Here is a 25,737-nt window from a genome sequence, read left to right on the forward strand (position 1 = left end):
GATAATCGTGTTTTTAAAAACAAAACAGGGGCTGGGCACGGTGGCTCACTCCTGTAATGCCAACACTTTGGGAGGCTGAGGCAGGAGGATCACTTGAGGCCAGGAGTTCAAGACCAGCCTGGCCAACATGGTAAAATCCTGCCTTTACTAAAAAAAAAAAAAAAAAAAAAAAAAAAATACGGAAATTAGCCAGGCATGGTGGCAGGTGCCTGTAATCCCAGCTACTTGGGAGGCTGAGGCAGGAGAATCACTGGAACCCGGGAGGCAGAGGTTGCAGTGAGCCGAGATCATGCCACTGCACTCCAGCCTGGGTGACATAGTGCGACTCCATCTCAAAAATAAAATAAAATACAAAACAAAATACATAACAGTCATGAACATAAAATATGCTTGCCTACACAGAGTCTGGGAGAACTAAAGCAAGGTAGAAGGAAGATGTATCTGAGCACTCCCCACCTCCACTATCAGAGCTATGGTCCAGACTTCTATTGTTTGTAAACTGGATTATTGCCAGATCTCCTGACTGGAGTCTCAGCTTTCCTCCTTGCTGTCTTCTATTACAAACATAGGAGCCAGAGGGAGCATATGAAAATGTAAGTCCAGTTATCTGATTCCTCCGCTCAGACTCTTCCAGTGGCTTCACATTCACCCAGAGTAAAAGCCAAATCCCTATGACGGTGAAGAAAGCTCACATAACGTGTGTACCCTCTTCCTCCTCTGCCTTTGCTCAGTCCTTCCCCACCACAGGGGCCCACCTGCTTTGCCTCAGCCTCACTAGGTGGGCTCCCACTTCAGGCCTTTCACACTTGCTGCATCCTCTACCAAGCCCCGATCTCCGTAATGTGCTCCCTCACCTCCTTCAGTTCTTTGCTCAGATTTCACCTTTTGGTGACGCCTTTTCTAACTGCCTTACTTAAACTTTAAAAAGCAGGGAAATCAGTAGTAACAAAATGTTACTTAGCATTCGAAGTCCTCAGATGATAATACAATATGAATTTCACTTTAAATAGCTACAATATTTTCAGTATGCTAAGTTTAACCATAAGAAGGGCAAAGGGCAGTACAACTTAAAGAGTCAAGGGACAAGTAGATTTCTCCTTAGAATCACAGGGTTTCTTTCCTGGGTTACTCCACTGAGTAGCTTTCAGTTCAATTGAACTCTAAATATTTACCAATTGCCTGTTCTAAGGGACCTGATGCAGGGGTTAGTGAATTGGATAAGAAAGCATGAAACCCAGATTTTAAGGTTAAGATGATTCATCAGAGGGGATTACTCAAATACTCAAAAGAAATGACCAAAAATATATAAAATAGGGTGTTGCTCATAAGTGAAGTATAGCAAAGTGTTTTCATTTTGACCGATTGCTACAAAATCAATAGAACTGTTGACTTGGAATTAGATTGTGATTTGATTGTATCATGACAGTGACAAAAACTGCAAAATTTTCTGTCCTGGGTTCTGACACAGTCTATTGAATTAAATGTGGTTCAAATTCAAAGTACCTTGATATTATTCACAGTTTTTCATAGATGGTGCAATATTAGGAAAGGTAAAATAACTGCTCCTAGCTTTGTGTGCACTGTGATTAGTGAAAGCATTATGATACGTTTTTTTAGTATCTAAATATACCATACCATAAAATGGTAAGTTTTAAAAATAGACTTGATTATTACCAAGCAGTGGTTGGTGAGGGTAGAAGAAGTTGTCTGGAGTTTATTAAACAATGATAGGGGTTCTGGGTTACATGAAACAGATATAGAATACATCTGTATTTGTATAAATTAAAAATTCTTCTGATATTCTCTGGAATTTTATATTCTACATTAGCAGTAATATTTGAATTATTTGTTTTATGATCTCTCTTTTATAGATATAAAAGAACTTAAGTTATTTACAACACCTGTTATATTATTTAGATGATAGGTTTTATATGCATATTAACAATGTATTTTAATTAAATGATGAAAACAGATGTCATCATTAGCAAATGTAATGGGAAGAAAATTACATCTTGTCACTTACCTTGAAATGCACTCCAGAATGCACTAGAAAATACTGTACCTAATAATGGTTGGCTAATTCAGTACACTGTGCAAGTAAAATTCAGGAAGCTTGTATTCCTCTGCTTTTAAAAGTGAAAAAGAGGAAGTCTTTTTGGAATAAACTTTTTATTACCAAGCTATTCAACTTAAGCTTTAGAAATAGAATATTTGATGGCACTGCTTTCAAGAATCTGGACTCAATCTATATTTTTTATGTCATAATTCTAGATCCTATTTATGTATTTCAATCCATTAAATAATGTTACACTTCACAGGACCATAATAGAAGTTTTATCTGATTTTTGTTCACTATTTTCTCTATACATTATAAAATAGCTAATATTTTACTGAGTACTTACTATTGTCTCCACCTCCCCAAGTACTTTGCACATACATATTAGCCATTTTAATCCTCACAACAACCCCACAGTAGGTGGGCATTATTATACTTACTTTACAGAGGAAGAGGTGGAGTCTTTGCATGTTAAATAACTTGCCAGGTCAGAAGCTAATAAGAGGGAGAGCCCAGGAAAGTTTTGAACCCAGGAAGTTTGACCCTAGAACCACTGGGCTCTGCTTTTTCTCAAGTATTGGCACACATGGAGATTAAATCTAAAACCAAGAAATATGCTTGTGCATTCACTTCTTGGGGTCAAGAAGCAAGTAATACACTTTCCTTCTACACTCAGAGTAGGAGCAGTATATCTTCGTTATCCCCTCACTAGGGATAAGTGGGTGTTCAGAACCTCTGAACAGACAAGAGAGAAATGTCACAGGTGGCCACATAGAGACCCTGGTAACCAGATGAGTGAGCACAAACTTTACCAACAGAAGAATTTGTCCAGGGAGATGAAGTCATTAGATGTTCTGGAAATTAGGGGACATTGCACTTCTCATTTATTCCCTTGTGGCTCTGTGATTTCTGAGAAACAAAGCAGCTTGAAGAGCTTTATAGGACCATTGAGGTTTTAAAGGAATTATTCTGATCAAATATTAAAAATGTAAGGTAATACTTTGTCAAAGTAACATTGAAAGCCCCTCTCCCTTAACTAACACATGCCTGAACATAGTTTATCATCTAAAAGAAGAAAAGGCAACAAAATGTGGTTAACTCACTAATAAGAAGGATACATTCGATGTTTGTAAATTTATCAGACATTAAACATGAAAAGGAAAGCAAGTCTTTCACATTAAAATTTTTCTGTATATCATTCATTCACCAAGTATTTCAGAGCATTGGAAATATTTGTGATTCAGGCAATTTACATTTATCAGTGCAGTGATAATACTAATGATAATATTCTTTTTATAAATATCAGATTTTTAGAATCTCCTTTCTTTTTTTTTTTTTTTTTTTGTTTGTTGTGAATCAGCAATGACCATAAAAATGCCAAAAAAAATTTCAGACAAAATTACACATGTTCCACTAGTGGTTGTATTTTCTGGAGTTTCCACAAAACAGATTTTACTTGTGGGTTCATTTTTCACTCTGACTTCCATCTTACAAGATGACCTTTTTTCCCCTCACTAGTGGTCTATTGATAGATCATCCAAGCTACTCATACTAATCCCCATCTGCCAGGAAATCCTGCCAGTCATCACTGCCTCCCAAAGTTATCAGCTAAGTGTACTCAGAAACTTAAAAGCAAAGTACTCTGTTTCCCTCATGTATTATCTATGTCTACGTATAATAATAATACCTAATATTTATTGAGCTTTTACCATAGGCTAGACATGGTGCTAAGCACTTTACATTGATTATCTCAATTAACCCTCTCAACAGTCTTACAAAGTTGCTATTATTATCACCAGTTCATAAATGAGGAGACTGAGGAACAGAGTTTAAATAACTTCTTCATGGTCATGAAGCTAGGAAATAGAACTAGATTTGATCCTGACCACGCCAGGCTCACACTTATGTCTGAACTATTATATTTAATTCCTTCCAAAAAGTGTCCCGTTGTATAATGTCATTGGGTTGGTTTTTTCCCTCCTTATAGTAACATAACAAAGCAATTCTGGTGAAGATAGTTGACAATACAGCAAAGGCAGTGTTTACAGTGGGTTGTGCATTCCAGAAGATGCAAGCATGAATTGGTTACCTAACACTTTGGCTTGCTCATATGTGTAGACATCACTGTCTTCTAAATTGCCAACACATGGTGTTTGCTCTTTATGCATTAGGTAGGTTGGCATGATCACATGACACATTCTGGAAACGTTTGCATGGAGTATGATTAGACCTATTTAATATCAGTTGATTACATATCTGTTATATAGATGATCCCAATATTACCTATTAAGCTTATTTCCTTAAAACTACCTTCATTCCTTTTAAAAATTATATTCCTAATTCATATCCTACTTTATGATTTCTCATAATGTTACTTGATTTTCTTCTCTTGAGTTGTACTGTGAATGAGATAACTTGTTTGCCAAAATATTAAAATGACCCTTTCTTGAACCAGGTTTTCAGTTTCAGACCTCTGATATATCTCTAATATTAGAAAGCAGTAATATTGTTCCATAATATCTAGAAACAGTATTTCTAGGACCTAACATATGAACCTTCTACACATGCAGCACCTCACAGCGTTCAGGAACACAGTGAAAGTATTTATTGGGAGATGGAGTGCAGCAGAAAACTTAAATCTATGCTAGTGGGCTTCCATGTCCTCAGATGTCTTCATTTAATGCTTACTCAGGAGTGGCCTCCTATGGTAAATTGAAAATGGAATTAAAAATAAATGCTTTACTGAAGTAATAGACTATACAACACAAATAGCTAATCATCAGTTATGCTCTTATTTTTCGTAAGTGTCATCTCTCAGTGCTTTCAGAACACTGTGGGATGCTGATTGGATGAACTTCATTTTTAACAATGCTAAATGGAGGACCATAAAAACTACCAACAATAGAAAAATATACAAAAACCCTTAATATATAATATTTTAAAAGGTTATGTAGAATGATAGTCCTCCACAAAAGAGCAGAAGTTGCAACATTTTATAAATTTTTCTTTTGTTCTTTTTCAGCCACCTCTGAAAACACATTTTCCTAGTAACTCAAATCTCCTGCTGATTGTACTAATTTTTTTTTTAACACGTAAGATGTTTTAAAAAGTAATTTAAATAACTATGGCAGAATTGAATGCAAAAATAAAAAGCTTTAGTGCCATCTGCTGGATATTTGCAATAAGAAAAAAGTATACTCATTTTAAACTAAAGACCAACTGTGTTTTTAAGATACAAACTGATAATTTGTTGAACTGTAGTAATTTTCAAAAATTACTCAATAACATCTGGGGTAAATTTCTGAATTACTGAGGTATTTAGAATATTGCCTCTGAAGCAACCTATGTTTAAGCCTGTGTACAAAACACTATGATGCTTTTTAAAACTCACAAATGTGCACATTTCTTTGAGTCATAAAATTGTAAGTTTTAAACAATGATGATTATCAGGTTAAATATGTGTATATACCATAATATTAAATTATTCAGCATATTTCCAGAGGGGTAGTGCCCCAGATTTTGCATTTATGCTTAAAATTTCATTGGGATGATTATTTTTATGAAGTGAAATGACAGATCTGTGAAAAAATTGCCTTCATCTTCAAGTTTAGTCTTAATGTTTGCAGTCTCCGCCACATGGTGGTCTCTGGATAATTTGCACCAGAACTACTAAAAAAGCTTCTTCCTGGAATTTATCCCAAACCTACTGAATCAGAAGCTCTGTAGGTTCGTCCAAAAATTTGCATTTTAACAAACCCTTTAGAAAATTCTGATGCATATTAAGTTTGAGGATACCAAGGAAACCCCTCTTACAAAGCAATAACTTTCCATTCCTTTAGCCATAATTAAAATTAGCATTCTGAAAATAGAATGGTGTAGTGGAAAGTTTGAAATAGAGGACCTAATTATCACCAACCATTTTACTAGCCTTATGTAAGGCACGTAAAGCATGTCCCTAAATGTTCCCATTTATAAAATAAGGAAATTGTACCCTCTAATCTTCAGAGTTTGTGTCTGTATTTTCCCCAATATTTTCATTTTACACTGGGTTTTGGAATCCTTCCTTTATCTTGTCTCACTCTAAGAAAAGTGTTTAAACGATGTCATAGTGATGAACCCCAAGTCCTGGCAAAGAAGAAAACCGTGGTTTTAAGCTTGTACAACTAGATTTCTTAAATTTCAGCAGTGATTCACAAAAAGAGTTGAAGCAGACAACAAAGGCAAATGGTAGAATAATACATAGTTCTTCCAAAAGAGAGCCTGTATGCTCATATCTAGAATAGCATATTATATCCTTACAGCTGGTGTTAAGTGAAAAATTCACCTAAGTAAATTTATATTAGTAAAGTATTGATAAGTTTTGACGATACCTGGTAAGGGTTCAAGCTATGAAAGGAAGTTCAAAGCTGAAGGAAAAATACACTGCTGTAAAAGCGATTTCATCTGAGTTACATACATTTGCAATTGCAGTCGCTTCCTTTTGCAGGATACTATGCATATGCCTGACACCTGTAAACAACTTGTATTTATAATAAGAATATCAGGTAATAAAATAATTGAAACTCAAGACCTTCTTATGCTACTTTCTTTGTACTCCCGGAACCTTAAGGAGTGTGGGTTGTGCAACAGACCTCAATGTATGTTTGTTGAATTGATGTTTGGAAGATTCTACTGTGTTTGACAAATAGCTAGAAAGTTTAATTTTATTGTAGTGTAAGATGTATGAGAAAACGTATGTGAGAGATTCTAATAGATAAGAAAGTGGGGACCTTGTACCACAGGATGAGAAATTGAACTACCTCAGAGATGATATTTAATCAGTAGATTGACATGATTGGTTCCGTTTATTAGGAAGATCATTCAGGCAGTATGAAAGATGCACTAGAATGACGGAATCCATCGGCAGGAAGCCTAGTTAGAAAGCTAAGGAAATAATCCGAGCTAAGAATAATGAGGGCCTTCATTCACAGGGGATAGATTTGTGCTGTTCATTAAATCACTACGGAAAGAAGGAGGTTTTTTGTTTGTTAGATTGTATATGTACCTTGTATCTCAGTCCAAGTTTTACGTTGATTTACTGTCCCTGCAGCTTTTTAACCAGATAAAATGAACTAGACAGACATGCGTACATATATCCACAAAGTTTGTAGGAAAAAATAGGATTAAAAATTTAAAAATTGCAAACTTTATTTCTCAACATAAGATCTATGAAGTTCAAGACACTTTTATAACCCTTGATACCAGCCATTTAGTTTATCCCTAAAGAACTGAGAGTCCTGGGGATTTTACCATGCCAATGCAGTCTGTTTTACAACATTAACTGAAGAAAAATGAGTGCCCTTCACAGACATTTTAAGATTAGGAAACAAAAGAAAATTAGAAGAATTCAATTTAGGACTGTAAGGTAGATGCCTAATGATTGCCTATCAAAACTCTGGCAGAATTGCCCTTGTTTGATGAGAGGAATGAGCAAGAACATTGTCATGGTGGAGAAGGACTCTCAGATGGCACTTCCCTGGGACTTTTTCTACTAAAGATTGGCTAACTTTATCAAAACACTGTCATAATAAGCAGACGTCATCATTCCTTGGCCCCCCAGAGAGTGAGCAAGCAAAATGGCTTGAGCATCCCAAGAAACTGTTGCCATGACATTTGCTTTTGACTGGTCTGCTTTTACTTTGACTGGACCACTTCCACCTCTTGAAGGCCATTCTTTTGATTGTGCTTTGTTTTCAGGATCATATATACACTGGTAAAGCCATGTTTCATCTACTGTTAGAATTCTTCAAATAAATGCTTTAGCATATTTATCCCGTTTTAAAATTTCCATTGAAAGATCTGCTCTTCTCTGCAGCTGATCTGGGTGCAATGGTTTTGGCACCCATCAAATGGAAAGTTTGGTCAACTTTAATTTTCCAGTCAAAAATGTGTAAGCTGAACCAGTTGAGATGTCTATGGTGCTGGCTACTATTTCTGCTGTTAATTGTCAGTACCCTTCAATTAGGGTATGAACAAAATGATTTTTTTCCTCACAAATTGATGTATGTGGTCTGCTACTTCAGGCTTCATCTTCAACATCATCTCATTCCTTCTAAAAATGAGTTATCCATTTGTAAACTGATAATTTATTTGGAACATTGTCCCATAAATTTGTCATAAAGCATCAGTGATTTCACCATTCTTCTGCCCAAACTTCACTTGAATTAATTTTTATTTATTTTATTTTATTTTGTTTTGTTTTATTTTATTTTTTTGAGATGGAGCCTCACTCTTGTCCCCCAGGCTGGAGTACAATGGCACTATCTTGGCTCACTGCAACCTTTGCCTCCCAGGTTCAAGTGATTCTCCTGCCTCAGCCTTCCGAGTAGCTGGGACTACAGGCACCTGCCACCATACCTGGCTGATTTTTTGTAATTTTTAGTAGGGATGGGGTTTAACCATGTTGGCCAGGCTCCAGGCTGGTCTCGAACTCCTGACCTCGGGTAATCCACCTGCCTCGGCCTCCCAAAGTGCTGGGATTACAGACCGTGAGCCACCGTGCCCGGTCACTTGAAATTTCATGTTTGTTCTTGCTTCAATTTTAGAGGAATTTGTGTTGCTCTCATAGGAGCTCTTTTCAAACTTATGTTTTATCCTTCTTAGTGCCTCGAACTATTAATAGATACTTTTCAGACATGTTATAACAAGTTAGTATAAGTTCATTTTGGTGCAAGAAACTTTTGGAATCTATGCATAGCTTTTTAGTAATACTCATTTTCTGTGAACTTTTTGAAGACCCCTCATATAAGTAATTTGCTTGGGGAACTGAATCTATTTTTTAAAATTTCCTGGTGGTGGCGAAATGCTTTCCATAGTAATGTGTGCTTAGTGTATGATGAAGAAAAAGAGAGGGAGGGAGAGGAGAGAAAAGAAGAGAGGGAAGGAGAGGTGAGGGGAGCAGAAGGAAAGGAGGGAAGGAGAGGGAGGGGAGAGAGATAAAATGGAAAATGAATGGGAAAGGGAGATCTTAGATATTGTTCACCCATGGTACAGTGGAAGGAATTAAGCAATTTGACATAGATTAGAGGTTTGTAGCTGAAGTGGAAGACTGACCCTCACAATATATATTTCAAAATCATTTTAGGAAGTCTTATGAAAAAAGTAGAAATCTGAAAACTGAATTACATAGACTCTCCTGCAGCTAGAATCCCTGATGTAATTTAGGTTCCATCAGTCGAATGTGCTTGCATGAGATTTGAATGGAAACTGAATTAGATGCAGAGCCGAAACAACATCCTGGGCATGATTTTCCTGGGATCTCCTGATGTGGCTCTGGTGGTGGCTTCTAGATCAGAATACCTTAGCAGAGGTGGTAGGACAGTAGCACCAGCCATTTGGACAGTGGCTTTCTGATTTCTGCAGCTTTCTGATTGATTAGCTTTGTTATTTTTGTTTTGTTTTGTTTTTTGTATTCGACAGGATCTCACCCTGTCACCCAGGCTGGAGTGCAGTGGCATGATCATGGCTCACTGTAGCCTCGACCTCTGAGGCTCAAACAATCCTCCCACGTCAGCCTCCTGTGTAGCTGGGTCTGCAGACATGCACCACCATGCCTGGCTAATATATTTTTAAATTTTTTTATAGAGATTGGGTCTATCTTTGTTGTCCAAGCATTTCTCAAATTCCTAGGCTCAAGTGATTCTCCCACCTTGGCCTCTCAAAGTGCTGGAATTACAGGCATGTGCCACTGTGCTTGGCCTGATGGTGGAACTTTGAGTAGTTAGCTTGTGATCTTGTTTTGAAGGGCATTCCAAGAGACCAATCCAAGACACCACAACCATCCCTCTTCCAACTGTTTTGTAGCAGAAAACCCCATTATTTAACATTTTGGTCAAAGAGACTGTGCTGTTTATTATTTTCTACTCAACTCTGACACAAGAAGCCACTATTTGCAAGCATCATTAAAAAAAAAATAGTGACCCTTGAAATTTTGTGAAATTTTACAGCTCCTCTATTATGGAGTGAAATCAAAAAGGCAGTTTCACTAAAAGGGGGACGGTTGTGTTGTCAGGACAAGAAAGAGTTTTTTAACTGTACAACTATATGACTTACTGTCCTTCTTTGACACTGGTACATGCTGTCATAAACTGCTAATTTATATTTATGTATAACTTACTTTCTAAATAGATTATTCATTGAAGTCAAGAACTGTGAATTTATGTTCAACAGTATAGTGTGATGTCAAAATGTGCATAAACAAGCCTCCAACCTACTAGACTAGAAAAACATTGAATTTCAGACATTATTAGGGCTCCCTCTTGGACAACCCCATGTTTTTTGGAGGCTCTTAATCAGTCCATCATTCTCAGAACAACTCTCCTGCCTTTAATATCCATGCCACTAACCCCATAAGGCCTTGGTGGTGCCCATGTGCTAAGGTTGACGAAGGGAACACATGATGGATGGTACTGATCTGTTTTCTGTGCCAAGGGCGACAAGGGAAACAGAGGCCATGCTTATTGTTTTCAGCACCCATGCCCCTCCGCCAATATATACACATCCTAAAGCAATCCTCCATTTGGGAGTACTGCATGCAAACTATCCGGGCCTCTGCCCTGCTTTTATCTCAGAGAAAGCCCTCACCTGCTCTCAGAACCTGCCACTTGGAGTTTTAAAACTTTAAAATGATAGCTTCCATCCTTTCCTCCTCTGGAAAAATCCAGTTCTATTTGCCTAGACCTCATAAAAGAAAGCCAGGAAGAAAGGTAGAAGTTTCTGCTAGATTCTCATTTCTTTGGGAGTGGGAGAAGAAAAAATTCAAAACAGAAAAATGTGAATTGCTGCGCTAATTAGAAAGATTTCTCTACATTCCACTATTACCATTTACTTGTTCAACAAATACTTATTAATTTGTGCAAATGTCATCAATAATTGCTTGTTTAAATTATTTATTTTGCATTGATCACATGATATTTAGCTTTTGAGACATTTACAGAATGATATTTAGTTTTTTTGGCATTCATCTTTGTTTCTTTCAAAATATATACTATTAGTCACCCAAACAACTTGTTTACAAATTAAATTTTAGAGTTTCTTGAATTGAATGTACAATTATTAAAATAATGCAACAATTATTATATAGTAAAACAATGAAAAAAATCATATCCTAGGAGAAAGTTTCAGTATCACTGCTTTTCTTTTGATAGCATTGTGTATTTTATAATACTCTCCATTTTCCATATGGATAATTTAAATCTGTGATTTGCGATTATATATTTTGTCAACCTCACTAGTCAATAAGAATATATTGTTAACTCTAAAATTGAAGTGAACAAATAAATTTCACAAAAAGCTTTTACATTTGCAGTCCCACATTTACTGTAAGACCATATAATAAAATATGTATTTCCATTTATTATTCATAATAGAACACTGTCACAAATTTGATATAGATTAAAGCATTAAAACATCAGATACAAAAAATAAATATGCTGTTTATGGTTTCACTACCAGTATCTTGCTTCCAAAGGCACATTTTATTATGAGGACAGCATCTTGACAGCATGAGATATCAGAGTAATGTAAGGGGAATATGAATTGAGAAAAGGGCATTAAGGTTGTATTTTAAGAGAACAATTTAATAAAGTAGTGCAGGTTATGGAGTAGGTAGATTTTAAGGATGTGGGAGTGAGGAATTCCCTCCCTCCCTCCTTCTGTCCCTCCTTCCCTCCCTCCCTCCCTCCTTTCCTTCCTTCCTTCCTTCCTTCCTTCCTTCCTTCCTTCCTTCCTTCCTTCCTTCCTTCCTTCCTTTCCTTCCTTCCTTCCTTCCTTCCTTCCTTCCTTCCTTCCTTCCTTTCCTTCCTTCCTTCCTTCCTTCCTTTCCTTCCTTCCTTCCTTCCTTCCATAATGTCTGCAGGTAAAATAAGGAGCATCCCAGGAAATAAGTTGGAGAAGTTGACAGGGACCTAAGTTGGGCTTTTTCTTCCAGAGCAAAATAAGGGAATCTTATCTGTAAGTAAAGGAAAAAACCCAGAAGAGAAAATATTTGAAGATTAAGAGAGTTATAGGCTGAGAAAAAGCAATCTCTTTCTTCTCTCATTATACTCCCTACTGGGATGTCTATACTAGTAGTTTAAACAAGGACTGCTGCTGAAACGAAAAAGGAATTTCTAAATTTCTAAAGCACATGAGAGGAAGGCATAGATGGGTAAAATTCACCAAGGGCCAGCATTCAGAAGGATGTGATTCCTTGTAGAGTTTGGAGTGATGACTGTGTGAATGGCCTCATGAACTTTGGGAGGAAGCACTTGGTGAAAAGCTGCCCCAGGTCACTTAGGTATGTCCCTCTGGGAGAAGAACACTGTCGCCTGGTGGCTGTCTTCCTTAGGACCTAGTCCAAGATCCCCCATGGAGAAAGTGAGAAGCTAGAGATCTCACTGTCATACCTCAGTGGAGAAGTCTCATCCAACCAGCTCATTTGCCATGACCAACTAGAAAAGGAACAGTTGCTGCCTACCCACCTGTCACAGCCAGGAGACCTTCAATTCTATGTAGCCCTGATTTGTTGTTCAATGCTATTTGATGAGCTAGAAATGAATCTTTTTCTTTCTAATATTAAATTGTTCATACATACAAAACAGTATTATAAAACATATATGTAAGATGTAAACAAAAAGTAAAACCTACGTCATGTAACCCCTCCTCCACCAGCTTAAGAAATAAAATGATTTTAGTACTTTTGAAGCCTAGAGTTTGGGAAAAGTTTAGATATGTGTTAAGCCTATATATGTGTGTGTGTGTGTATAAAAGCATGTGTATGTATACGTATATACATATATACACACACACAGGGAACTCAACAAGATTAACAAGTGAGTTTAATCTACTGTATAGATACATATGTTATATTCAATTAAGTTTATAATTGTCATGTAAAAAATAAAATGAATATTTTTTAATAGAAGTTTACACTCTGTAGTAATGCTTTTAAATTTAAGTTCTATACCAGTTTTTGTTTGTTTGCTTTTCTGTTTGTTTTTCTTAATAATTCCCTGGGATCTCTTTTTTCTATCCTTTTATTTCAAACATTCTGTGCCTTTATGTTTTGGGTATATCGCTTCAGAACTTCATTTAGTTGGATTTTAAAAATCTAATGTGATGATCTTTGTCTTTTGATGATGCTTCTTGTAATGTATAACACTTGTGATTCCTCATGTGTTAGATTTTTTTTTTTACCATTTCATACTGTCATAATTAATTGTTCTGCTTTGTTTATGTTTATGTATTTATTTATTTTAATTCTTACCTTCTTTGGGTTGACATTTTTCTCATTCCATATTTTGTCCGCTACTGGTTTGGATATCATGCACTCTATTTCAATTATTTTTGGTGAATACCTAACTAAAATTTTATTTTCAATCACTTGTACAAGAGTTAAAACTGAAGTTCTTGGTCACAGAACCTCAGTACATGTTTCTAGCATCTGCTTCAGAGAAGTAACAATTTAGTGTTACTTTTCTGAATTACTGCTTCTCTTTCATTTTTGTCCTTTGAGAATTTTGCATACTTTCTCTCCAGCTCAAATGTACATTAAAAGTTATATTTTTAAATATTACACCCAGAATTTTCAATGTTTTGTGAAGTAGGGTGTATTAGGATATTTTGTCCTCAATATGAACTTGTTTGTAAATTGTATGGATTTTTTTTCTCAAAACAGACTAAGAAAAGTAATACATATATGTATAAATTTTCCATTCAGCAAATATGAGAAGTATATGTCTGAATTGTTTGCTAAACTGTGGACTTCTAATATTGTTTACTGTTTGATAGAAGAGAGGTGTTAAGTACAGAAATAGCAATAAAACATAGTAAAAATATTAAATGGTCTATAAGTGACCCAGATGAAATGCTATGAGATTGTAATAGAGTAAGGTTTTCTCTCAGTGGTCAGTGCCCTGCATGTATATATTGTACAAAGATTTCCTGAAACAAGTTCCCTTTTGATTGGGTCACATATAAAATCCCTTTATGTTTGAATTTAAAAACACGCAGAGGCTTTGGTTTTCAAGCCATTATATCTTAGCATAAAGCACATACTAATCTGGAATTGACAAACTGCTCTATGGGCAAAATCTGGACTACTATCTATTTTTGTAAATAAAGTTTCACTGGAGCATATTTACATTCATTCATTTACATACTATCTGTGGCTACTTTCCTGCTACAGCAGAAATGAGCAGTTGCAAAAGAAACTACGTGACCCTCAAAGTCTAAAATATTTACAATCTGCCTTTTTTTCCGAAAAGTTTGCCAACACCCGTACTCCATCATGTTCTATATTTTAGAATAAGTTTATAGGGAAACTTTCCTTAGCCTAGTTTTCGCCTTCTCATTTATATTTACTTAAATGGATTTGGTTTGGTAGTTCTCACAATAAGTATTTATTTATGTACTCCCTCTATGCTTGGAGTTTCCTTGGTTAGAAATATTTCCTTGCTCCCATTCCTTAATTATTATTATTATTTTAATTTTTTTTTTCTTTTTTTTGATGGAGTCTTGCTCTGTCACCCAGGCTGGAGTGCAGTGGCACGATCTCGGCTCACTGCAAGCTCAGCCTCCCGGGTTCACACCATTTTCCTGCCTCAGCCACCCAAGTAGCTGGGACTACACGCGCCCGCCACCACGCCCGGCTAAATTTTGTATTTTTAGTAGAGACGGGGTTTCACCTTGTTAGTCAGGATGGTCTCAATCTCCTGACCTCGTGATCTGCCCGCCTCGGCCTCCCAAAGTGCTGGGATTACAGGCATGAGCCACTGCGTCCGGCCCTTCCTTAAAATTATTTTCTTTAGTGGAAGAAGTAAGATTGTCAGTGCAATTTTACATAATAACTTTTGAAATAACAAATGCCCACACTTGTTTTCTACTAACTTGACCCTAGTTTTTATACTTAAAATATAAAAACGTCAACGTATCAAATAACTCTTCAATAAATTGACCAGGTATTCTTGCATTCATTAAATGAAATAACACATATATTCCTTTATAAAGTGAAATTAGCTGGCCTTTTAATTGGGAAATATTTCAGATCCTAAACTACACTGTTATGTGCTGGTGCTTGTATGTTTGCTTTAATTATTGGTATTAAATAGAAAAGGTGTCAGCTGGCAAAGCTGCAAAGGGATTTGAGAATTTTTAAGGTAATCACAGAAGTTCTGCTTAAGAACTATTAAGGTTAAAAAGAAAATATAATGAAGTCTCAGAACCTCAAACACTGCAGCACCTGGACCTAACTTATTTGATTCTATTTCCAGGGAGTATCAGTTCCTCACAGTTATCTTAGATTGAGAACATCAGACTAACTGCCTGAATTAACAAAAGCATCTGTGTACTCTGTGTTCTAGGGAATACTCAAATCCAGAAAACTAGCTCAGATACCCAGATGAATTTGAACAGGAGTCCCTCTTTTGGCAAAATAGCCAATGACTATTGGCTAGACTCAGGACAACTCTCAGTTCTCATTTTCAAAACCAAGACATCCTTCCACTGGGGGATTCACTGGATGTTCTTGTGTTCTATTCAGAACAGCAAACAGTTCTATTTATAGAGATTTAAGATTGGAATTTGAACTGATGGTGATGGGAGGAGACTTTAATCACATTAAATGTGAACATTCTAATGAGAAGTTTCCCTAGACAACTTTAGCTGTCCCCACAGACGGTAGTTAATCAGGAGTGGTTGCTAGCAAGCTTCATACATATTACCTGGTTAAAATAATGAAATATTGGACTATGTAAAAATCTGCATGTCTACAAGGTAAGATTTAGAACTTTTAGTGTGAACTGGAAGAACTAGGAACTCAAATATAATGCAAAAGCTAACCTTCTGTGTAATGTATTAAATTAGATACTTGATGCCAAATAGGTAAGTAGCTTCCAGGAATGGGGGCAAAGGAATCTATTTTGTAGAAGACAGATTGCCCAGCAATATAGTCTAAAAAAATATTTTTCAAAGTATGCATCATGCTCAAATACTGGGTCATGGAATCAATTCACTGTGACAAACTTATTTTTGAATTATATTCAGTATTAAAGTTAGAATAGGATAGAAAATATTGGAGTACATCGTATGTATTTAGGCTAAATATTTTGTGTAATTTTTGTTTCAGTTATATGCACACATGCCTGTAGTTGTAAAGTGTTAAGCTCTCACTTGAAATATTTTGAAAAATCTAAAAGAAACAGAGGCAGGGAATAGCTACACAAATTTCACTGCTGGCGATAAACAGTGCTTATATAGAGTCTACATACACATAGTTCGGTGCTAATGAGCAAAACTGGGATTATGGAATCATGCTAATACATATCCTACCTTTGAAGGTAAGGTTAGTGGGGAAAATAGCTTTGTATGTTTTGCTTTAGTTCAGAGAGCTATGCTTCCTTTTTGTTAGAAAAATTCCTTGTTTTGTTTGTTCTGGTTTTGTCTTCCACCATTTACTTAGTTTGCTACCATTTTCTCTTTTGCCTAGGAGATTGCATCAACAGTTTGAAAGCTATAAAGAACAAGTGAGAAAAATAGGGGAAGAAGCACGGCGTTACCAGGGCGAGCACAAAGACGATGCTCCAACTTGTGGAATCTGTCATAAAACAAAGTTTGCTGATGGGTGCGGTCATCTCTGCTCCTATTGTCGCACTAAGTTCTGTGCACGCTGCGGAGGCCGCGTGTCTCTACGGTCAAACAACGTGAGTATTCCATGAACATAAGGGGCGTTGTGAATGTGGATAAAAACTATTATGCCTTCCAAACATGACAACACATACATCTTAGAAAGCAGACATGTGCATAAACATACACATTAAAATTAACCTCCCTCATTTTGTTCATGTCCTTAATAAGGTAGTGGAATGCTGATGAAAATAATTCCTAAAAAGAAGTTACTTTATCTGTATTTCTTAATAAATGATTCCAATTCAAAACAAACAGATTACCTGTGAGAATGCATTTAGTTTCTGAAAAATGCAGTTAATGTAGATTTAATGTTATCATGAATTATAAAACTCTTGAAAGTTATGACCAATTCTTTTTAAAAAGCTAATTACTTTTGATTTCTGTAACATTAGTGTTCAGATTGAATGCACGTGAAATGCAAAATAACTGAATGTCATATACTAAGCAATGATTAGCCTCTATGAGAGTAAATTCAGATTTACTGACATGTTCCAAGCTTATTTCATGGAAATTATTTAGATATTTAAAGACTATTGAGATTTGCACTTCTCGTTTTCTTCTCTATAAGATATATTCTCACCTGATGATGTTTCCTTATTTGGCTTAAAAAAGAGCTACTCCTCTTATGCCAGTACCTTAAATAAATGCAATTTTTGAAGCGTTAAGATGCTAATATGGTAGGAACCAATATTATTATTTATGAAATACTAGAGTAATTCTAATAAATATTTAGTTTAGAATACATTTTAATGTTATACTTTATCATATTCTCTAAAATAGTACAGTATAATTATTTATAAGGAAATCTGAGTTTTCCTTAATAGAGATCTGCAGCTTAATGTAGAACAGTTACAAGTATGTAGCTAATGAATTCCCAGTGTTTCTGTAAAGAATTTGTCATATTATCTAATCATTAATAGATTATAATATAATACAAGGTCATGTTTAAAAATAACATGAAATCTTTAAGCCCTCTTGATATTTCTCTAATTTGCACATTACAGTTAAATTTAAAACAAATCTCCCAATAAACATTATATTCTTTAGTAGTCTAGTTGAGCTATAAGTCAGATATTCTAAAATTTATTCCAATGGACTTAAGACACTGAGTATGATGTATCTATCTATCTATCTATCTATATATCTATATATATATATATATATATATTGGTTTTTTTTTTTTTCTTGAGACAGAGTCTTGCTCTGTCACTCAGGCTGGAGTGCAGTGGTGCTCGGCTCACTGTAAACTCCACCTCCCGGATTGAAGTGATTCTCCCACCTCAGCCTCCCGAGTAGCTGGGATTACAGGTGCCCGCCACCACACCTGGCTAATTTTTGTATTTTTAGTAGACACAGAGTTTCACCATGTTGACCAGGCTGGTTTCGAACTCCTGACCTCAGGTGATGCACCTGTCTTGGCCTCCCAAAGGGCTGGGATTAGAGGTGTGAGCCATTGTGCCTGGCTAATCGATATAGCTTATACTTTAAGACGAGACTGTTACTATCTGTTACTATCTCTGTGGCTTTAGGAAGATAATGAACTTCTCTGAACAGTTTCTTTACTATGAAAACTAGATAGTAATATTTACCTTGTATGGTTGTTATGAAATTTTAATAAAAACAATTAAAATCTAGATCTTTATGATATGTATATTTAATCTTTTTTTAGGGTCCCATTCTTACGACTGCGTAAGTTTTATTTTCCTCTCCTAATAGTGATTTGTTATAAGCCATCCTCATATGCCACCTTACAGGCTTTCTAAAATAAGCTTGGGTAGTAAGGTTGTATCTGGCACATAGAAAGTATGTAAGATCTATTTGTTAACTTCCCCTTCTATAGTGCTCTTTAATACACTATTTTGAAATACATTCTTACAGGTAAAACTTGGAGGCAACATCAAAATATTTAACAACCCATGTGGTAAGGACACTGTTCAGTCTGAAAAGATGCTGGCAGTGAACAATGAGGTGCAGATCAGCTGAGTGCTAGTGCTGGCTAAGCACCCACAACTGTTAAATGCTTTTAACTTCCCATTACAGGTTTGAGACAAGTCAATAGCAATACAGTTAATGATTGATATATTAAAGTCATCAGGTCTTAAAAAGGACAGGGTGTTTAAAGAAAATTGAGCTAGGAGGTACTTACGCTTTGGAGAGGACACTCAGGCCTAGTGTAGTTCATCTTTACTAAACCCAACCAATCTTCGAAAAAATATTTAAAGGAACAAAATAAAAGAAAGCACACATCTTAAGATATTTCAATTGGAACACAAGACAAAAATATTGTATACAGTTGTTTTTTTCTATAACATAAATGTTGAAATGTGTAGCACAAATAAGTATTGCCGGTGGAATAGTTTATAGTCAAAATAGTTAGCATATTTCTCTTCCCATTTTTATTTATTACAAACATTTATCATTCTTAGATTTTCCCAAGTTATGACTCTCAATATTTTAACCATAATTTGACAAAATTATTCATGCAATTTTATGCATTTTAATAAAATATTTTTCAATAATAGGTAGACTACATAACCTTCTTTATGAAGAATATTTTAAATCTAGTTTTACTAATCCAAGTTCTAAAATTTTAGGAAATTACTCTGCCTAACTCATATCTAACGTATAGCAGGACCCATAATATGGGCATTTTCAGTGAAGGATTGAACAATGACTAATTTTTAGGGAGAGTAAACATTTACTTTTCAAAATTGTTGTGCTTTAGTACTTTGAAGAAACACATAATTGTTTTCTTAAAGCCAATTTATTAATACATGGCTCAATTTTGTTTTTCTCTTCTTTTTCTTCTTTCTCTACTCTGCTTCCTTGGATGCTTTCCCAAAGGAGGACAAAGTGGTTAGAATCCATACTTTCTTTTCTAATATTTGTTCTTGTATTGTTGTGAACTTTCTTAAGTGAATGTTGCACCTAGTGTTGTGAATAACTATATTTCACAAAGAAATTATATACTAGGAAGAGCTCATTTCCAGTTCTCATGAAAAAAAAATTAACATTTAAGACTATTACAGAGTTTGATATTAATAGATGAAGTCTGGATAGTTTGAGTTCATGATGACAGTGAAATTTTAATATAATTTATATCATTGCAAGCTCATTTATCTGCTTAACTCTGAGTTTTGATGATGATTCCAACTACTTTCAGAAACAATAAATTCTAATGGGCTCTACCATTTTCAGCATGCAAAGGCAGGTGATTTGAAACGTTATTGTGGAAGGAATGGAAAGCACTTAGTAGAGGGAGTGGATCAAGTGCAAGTAAAGAGGCCAAAGTATAATTATGTTTGGTAGAGTAGCAGAGTTGTCATATTGAACCACATTTTGCCTTTTTCTTCTCTCCTGTGCATATGAATAACTTGTTAGGAGAGTGAAAGGTCACTTTTAACTCTTATCCGCTGTAGAAACCACAGAGGCTGTTTGTGCCTGGGAAGATAGGCTCCAAGTAGACTCTTCAGTCAGCCTTTCCTTGGTATACATACTGTACACCTTCATTTGGTGTAAATGCCAACTTCCTCACAGCTCATTAATCTACGAATATGAGACTGAGACAATGAGTATTTCAGGTTCAATATATCAACTGAGCTGCCTTTGTTCACAAATTGTGTAGCTTATATGATACCCTGTAGTGCATAATTAGCAAGCATGACATTGAATTAAACATTAATCTGTGTAGTTTTTAAACGTATGCCAGTATATGCTCATCAATTTTTTCTATGAAAAAGAAATAGAGTTGAAAAATTATATAGGGTCATCTATTTTTGCTATTTATTTTTGCCTGTACCGTTGATTGTATGTGGGATAATTTTAGGGGATATTATTATAATGCCAATTTTATCAATATTATTACTTTGGATGAGTCCACAGTCAAAACGTGGGTAATTTTAAGTTCCTTTTAAAGAGTAAAAGTGTAAGTAAATAATGCTGGCATTTAGGCAGATTTGGTGATGAAATTTAAACTGCTCTCCTGTAGGGCTGGCCAAACTCACTATCCCTTTGACAGCACTTCCCATAATGGTAGGTTATTTGTGCTTGTTATGATTATAGTGTAATGAGAATACAGGTGGGTTTTGTAGACTCAGACTAAAAATAGAGTGGAAAGACCTGTAAAATATAATCACTTTCAATTATTTTCTTCACTTTGGTTAGAATGCATACATCTATCACTTTATTTTTAAGTACTCTGTCATAATTTCTTTAAAAACCATTTTAGCCTATTGAAGGAGTTCAGTGAATGACCTTTCTAGCCAAGGGAAACTGAAGCCACATTTTGTCTTAGCCATGTTAAAGAGAATAACTGACTATTAAATGAAATATTTCATTGCCAGTTCTTTCCCTATTCCTCTGATCTCTTTTATTTTTTAGTAAAGAAATCATAATTTATATGTGTGTGGTGTTGGCATGGGTGGAAAGAGAAGAGAGATAAGGGTGAATAAAACTTTTCTAAAGGTAATCTTCATCTTGATCAATATAATAATAATAAATTCTACCTCATCTGTTAAATTGGTGAAGAGCTGTGATTAAAATAAAGGAGTATGTGATATGAAGTCCTAAGAATAACTAATTTATAAATATTTCCTTTGTTAAGTCCAGCAAAAGTATTGTCATATTTTCCATATCAGCAATATTTTATTTTAAAACTTCATCCTCAGCCTAAATCATATCTAATAATAATTTGGAAGATTTTGTGTTTACTTGTAAAGAAAATTGCTGTCATAAAGAATGACTTTGTAATGGACATATGTAATGGTTGATAAAAGAAAATGATGTTGTCAAGTACATACTCTCATTGGCAAAATTATGATTATATTTTTTACTTCATTAAGCCCTCCTTGAAGCCTAAATATATAGCAATACTGTAAAATTTCCCATAGCCTGTTTAAACTACTTTTATCTTTGTTTTACTATTTGGTGGCAGTGGATTGAATTTAGATAGCTCTCTTGATAATATTTAACACTTTGCTGCTGCTAAGCCAACTGAATTGAGTCCTGCAAATTTAATTCCTTTGGGATTTCCCATAAATTTTCATCACTATTTTTTTTTAGTAGGGACGATTTGTTGATGACTATAGCAACTAAAATGAACTTGCTATGTTTCTAGTTAATCTATATTTTCAGAAAGAAAGTGTCAGGTTTTATAAGTTAAGATTATTCTACAATAAATGTTAGCATTACTGTGAAAAACAGAACCTTACTATTTTCTTATTCTTTCAAAATATGAAAGCTGAACATGCCTACCTTTTAAGTATCACATATGCAAAATAATTTTTATATCAAAGTAATAACAAGGCACTAAATTGACAAAGTTACAATTTTTCAACTAGTTTTTCATAACTATCCATTGATGTTTAAGACATCATACTAAATGATATGTTAGTAAATAAATATGATTTTATAGAAAGACTGATAAAAGGTGGGAATTGGCTTGGATGGGACAGGATGTTGGCTTGAATGGTACAGTGCCAACTGAATTTGAAGCTGGCTGTATTATAAGGTGATGTCTGTGGGATGGTTGATTCTTAACAGCTTAAAAAACATTACTCTCAGACTCAACTCTTTAAATACCAAAGTGATGATTTGTTTTTTCTCTGGCTAGCGTTAAAGGCAACAAAGAATAATAACCATTTTAAAAATGATTTGCATGATTGCATTAAATATTTATTCTTATTATGAAAATTCTTCTCAGAGTTATCCATATTTAGCTCTTGGCATGATGAAGCATATGATTCTAATTTACAACCTTCAATCTTTTGAAAAAGTTATTGTAAGAGTTTGCCTGGACCCACTTTTATGTTTTCTTCTTTTCATCTGGAAGTTTTGATAGATTTCTCTGACAAAAGTTCTCTTGGAAATTCTTCCCAGAAAAATAACATAAGTCTATATAGAAAGTTTATAAATATAGATAAATATATCAATAAGAAAAGTTTAGAATATATCAAGAGAACTTTCATTTGGCAGTTTGGGTGATTAAATTTCACAAGTTGTCTGGTTTTGCTGAGCTTATCCTAGAGAGGAATAAAACATCACATTGCAGAAACTTTTATGGAAGATAATTCAGAAAGCTGTGAATTTTTTATTACAAATCTATTTTTGAAATTTGCTAGCCTGTTTTTGAGATTTGCTAGCCTGTTTTAACATCTTGCATTCAGCATTACTATTCTTTAAACTTCATATGATTATTGCATATTGTGTATTATTGCATATTATCAAAGTCCTGGTTAGTCTTGGTTTTGTACCATCCTGCATCATCTTTTAGTACAGTTATAACATCTGTTTCAATAAATTATAATTTTTCAAATCAGTATTAAATAAGGATTCACAGTAGGACTATGGGAGCTGCTCAAGGGTATAGAAAAGTAGCCTTTTCTAGTGTAAGGAAAGGGCTATGGTAGAAACAACTTCCACAAAGCTAAGGACTATGGACAAAACTCTTGATATTTTGGTGAACATACATTGTCAAATCTTATGTTTATGTATCTAGGAGTGGAATTACGGGGTCACATGAAAACTCTATGTTTATCCTTTTGCGAAACTGCCAAATTTTCCCCAAGCAGCTGCATAGCAGTAAATGGGGGTTTCAATTTCTCCACGTTTGTCAATGTTTGTTACTGTCTTTTTGATTAGGAGCCATCATACTGCATGGAAATGAAGTAGTATCTCATTATGGTTATCATAAAACTTCTTTTAGCCAAAATTATCAAACTTGTTTGATATCTCCAATGATTTGGTTTGTGTGAACTTTTGTTAATACATAAAAATGCTTCTAGGTTACTAATTTCTTGAGAATGAGATTTTTAAAGACATAGTCAAAGTATTAGAAATTCGGTTTTTTCTTCTCTGGGGATTCTTTATTTCTCTAAATTAGAATTATATAGGTACTTATTAATATGTATAAGTCAATCTGAACAGGAACTCTGAAATTTAAGGTAACTTGGAATTTAATATCTGTCTGTCTGGACTAACTATCCCTAGGATGAAAAGTAAGAGATTTTTATGACCAGTTGAAATGACTAATTTTTAAGCTCACAAAGAGAACTAGCAGTTTCAGTTTTACCTCTCAGCCGTAGGTCCAGGATTAACAGTGAAACTTAAGTGCCTACTTTAAAAGGCTATTCTTTCATGGTGCGTAATGTATTTTCTCTAGTGAGTTTTCAGTAGCATTCAAACAGAGGCACATAAATACTGACAACCAGATTTTCTGTCATCTGCCACCCAACTTTCAATATACGCCTCATACTTGCCATCCAACAGATTTCATGGGCAGGGAGCCCCTGACCACTCCACTGCAGTTACCTATAATGGAGCTTCTGAACCATAGAGCTGGAAGTGGGGATAAGAAATGTTGGTAGCTGCTCATTCTGGGACTGATACTGTAGTCTTTGAGAACTGGGGAGAGAGAGAGAGCCCATGCACTTGGCTGTACCTACCAAGAATATAATTTCCATCTTGAGCATGGAGCAGAGAAGAAAGGAAGCTGGTTGTGGCTCAAGTCTCTTGGTGTTCTTATAAAAATTTAGTAGAGTTTCTTGAATAAATGTTTCTACATTTGCTGTATACACTTCAGACAATTTTCAGATACTTTAAATGGCTGTTTTTTAAAAAAAATAATAATAATTTTTATTAGTTATAGTTGTTTTGCTGGGAAGAAGGATCTGCAGAGGTCCTTACATTACCAGTCTGGAGCTACACAAATAGACTTTTCATAGTTTTGTGTTCATTCATCCATGCACTTATTTATTTATTGAGTTATTTATTTTTGAGAAAGGGTCTCACTCTATCACGCAGACTAGAGTGCCGTGGCACAATCACAGTTCATGGCAACCTAAACCTCCCAGGCTCAAACCGTCTTTTCACCTCAGCCTTCTGAACAGCTAGGACCACAGCTGTGCCTGGCTAATTTTTTAAAAAACTTTTTTAAAGTTTTGTAGTTACAGGGACTTCCTGTGTTGCCCATGCTGGTCTCAAACTCCCGGGCTCAAGTGATACTCCTGCTTTGGCCTCCCAAAGTACTGGAATTACAAGTGTGAGCCACCACACCAGCCTTTTTATTCATTTTTTTATTCATTTATTTATTCATTTGTTGGCTTGCTGTCATCAGTAGTCTCATATATAATTATTTTTATTTCAAAATTACTATCTCATTATTTTCAATAAATGCATTTTGCCTGGTAATTCATGCCAAGATGCTCTCTTTCTGTTCATTTTAATATAAGTTATTTGTATTCAAGAAAATTCAATTGCATTTCATCACTAAGCTTACATTTGTTTAATCAAGCAGCCAGTAATATTAATTATTATAATTAAGAGTAAAGTCTATTCCTTGGGTTACATGAACTCATTCATTTATTCATTCATTCAGGGACTTTTAATTTAATTTTATTAAGATTACATTAGGTTAAATGGTTAATACGCAACATAGATAAACACTTTCTTTTGCAAGTTTATTATTTAATAAATTCAGCTTAAAATGTGTATCTATATGCATATGTATATTTATCATATAACTATAATGCTATATTGATGCATAGTAATTTTATGGAATGTTGTATTAAGGAATAAATAGAATTCCCTCAAATTTCCCCTTAGTGTTCGGGATGACAACTGTCTAGTAATTCAGCCAACACCCCACCAAACCTTTTAGTGCCAAAAGCATCTTGTGCCGATTGGCTTTTAAGCCACAAACCTACTAGACTATGACTCTTCCTCGTATTCTATTTATTAAAGCAGTTTTGAAGATATTTTTCAAATATGGGAAAATATGTTCTAAATTTATTAGTTTTGCAGTTACTTTAAAAACTTTAAAAATATGTTCTAAATCTTGTAATCATAACTTGAAATTAGATATGTAGATCTTAAAAAATCCTTGTTTTTATTTATGGCCTTACTAAGGCATTTAACAAACACATTTATTCATTGGCCAATTTATTTTGTTTTTGTATGTATATGTATATATGCAATAGTTT

At 34.8% G+C, this 25,737-nt stretch overlaps 1 protein-coding gene across 44 annotated transcripts in view; it reads left to right on the forward strand.

The window, feature by feature from the left end:
* RIMS1 (regulating synaptic membrane exocytosis 1) overlaps positions 1 to 25,737 on the forward strand; it is a 499,940-nt gene that overhangs the window by 188,460 nt on the left and 285,743 nt on the right. For 42 of the 44 annotated variants that reach the window (XM_008013531.3, XM_008013512.3, XM_073006134.1 and 39 more), the window contains 2 exons: positions 16,560 to 16,773; positions 19,604 to 19,615. In XM_008013531.3, coding sequence (XP_008011722.1) covers positions 16,560 to 16,773; positions 19,604 to 19,615 — 226 coding nt within the window. The remainder of the gene's footprint in view (positions 1 to 16,559; positions 16,774 to 19,603; positions 19,616 to 25,737) is intronic. The other 2 variants (XM_008013510.3, XM_073006133.1) reach the window with 2 other exon arrangements.

Source organism: Chlorocebus sabaeus, chromosome 17 (genome assembly GCF_047675955.1).
Source record: "Chlorocebus sabaeus isolate Y175 chromosome 17, mChlSab1.0.hap1, whole genome shotgun sequence".
In the NCBI taxonomy this organism is placed as follows: Eukaryota; Metazoa; Chordata; class Mammalia; order Primates; family Cercopithecidae; genus Chlorocebus; species Chlorocebus sabaeus.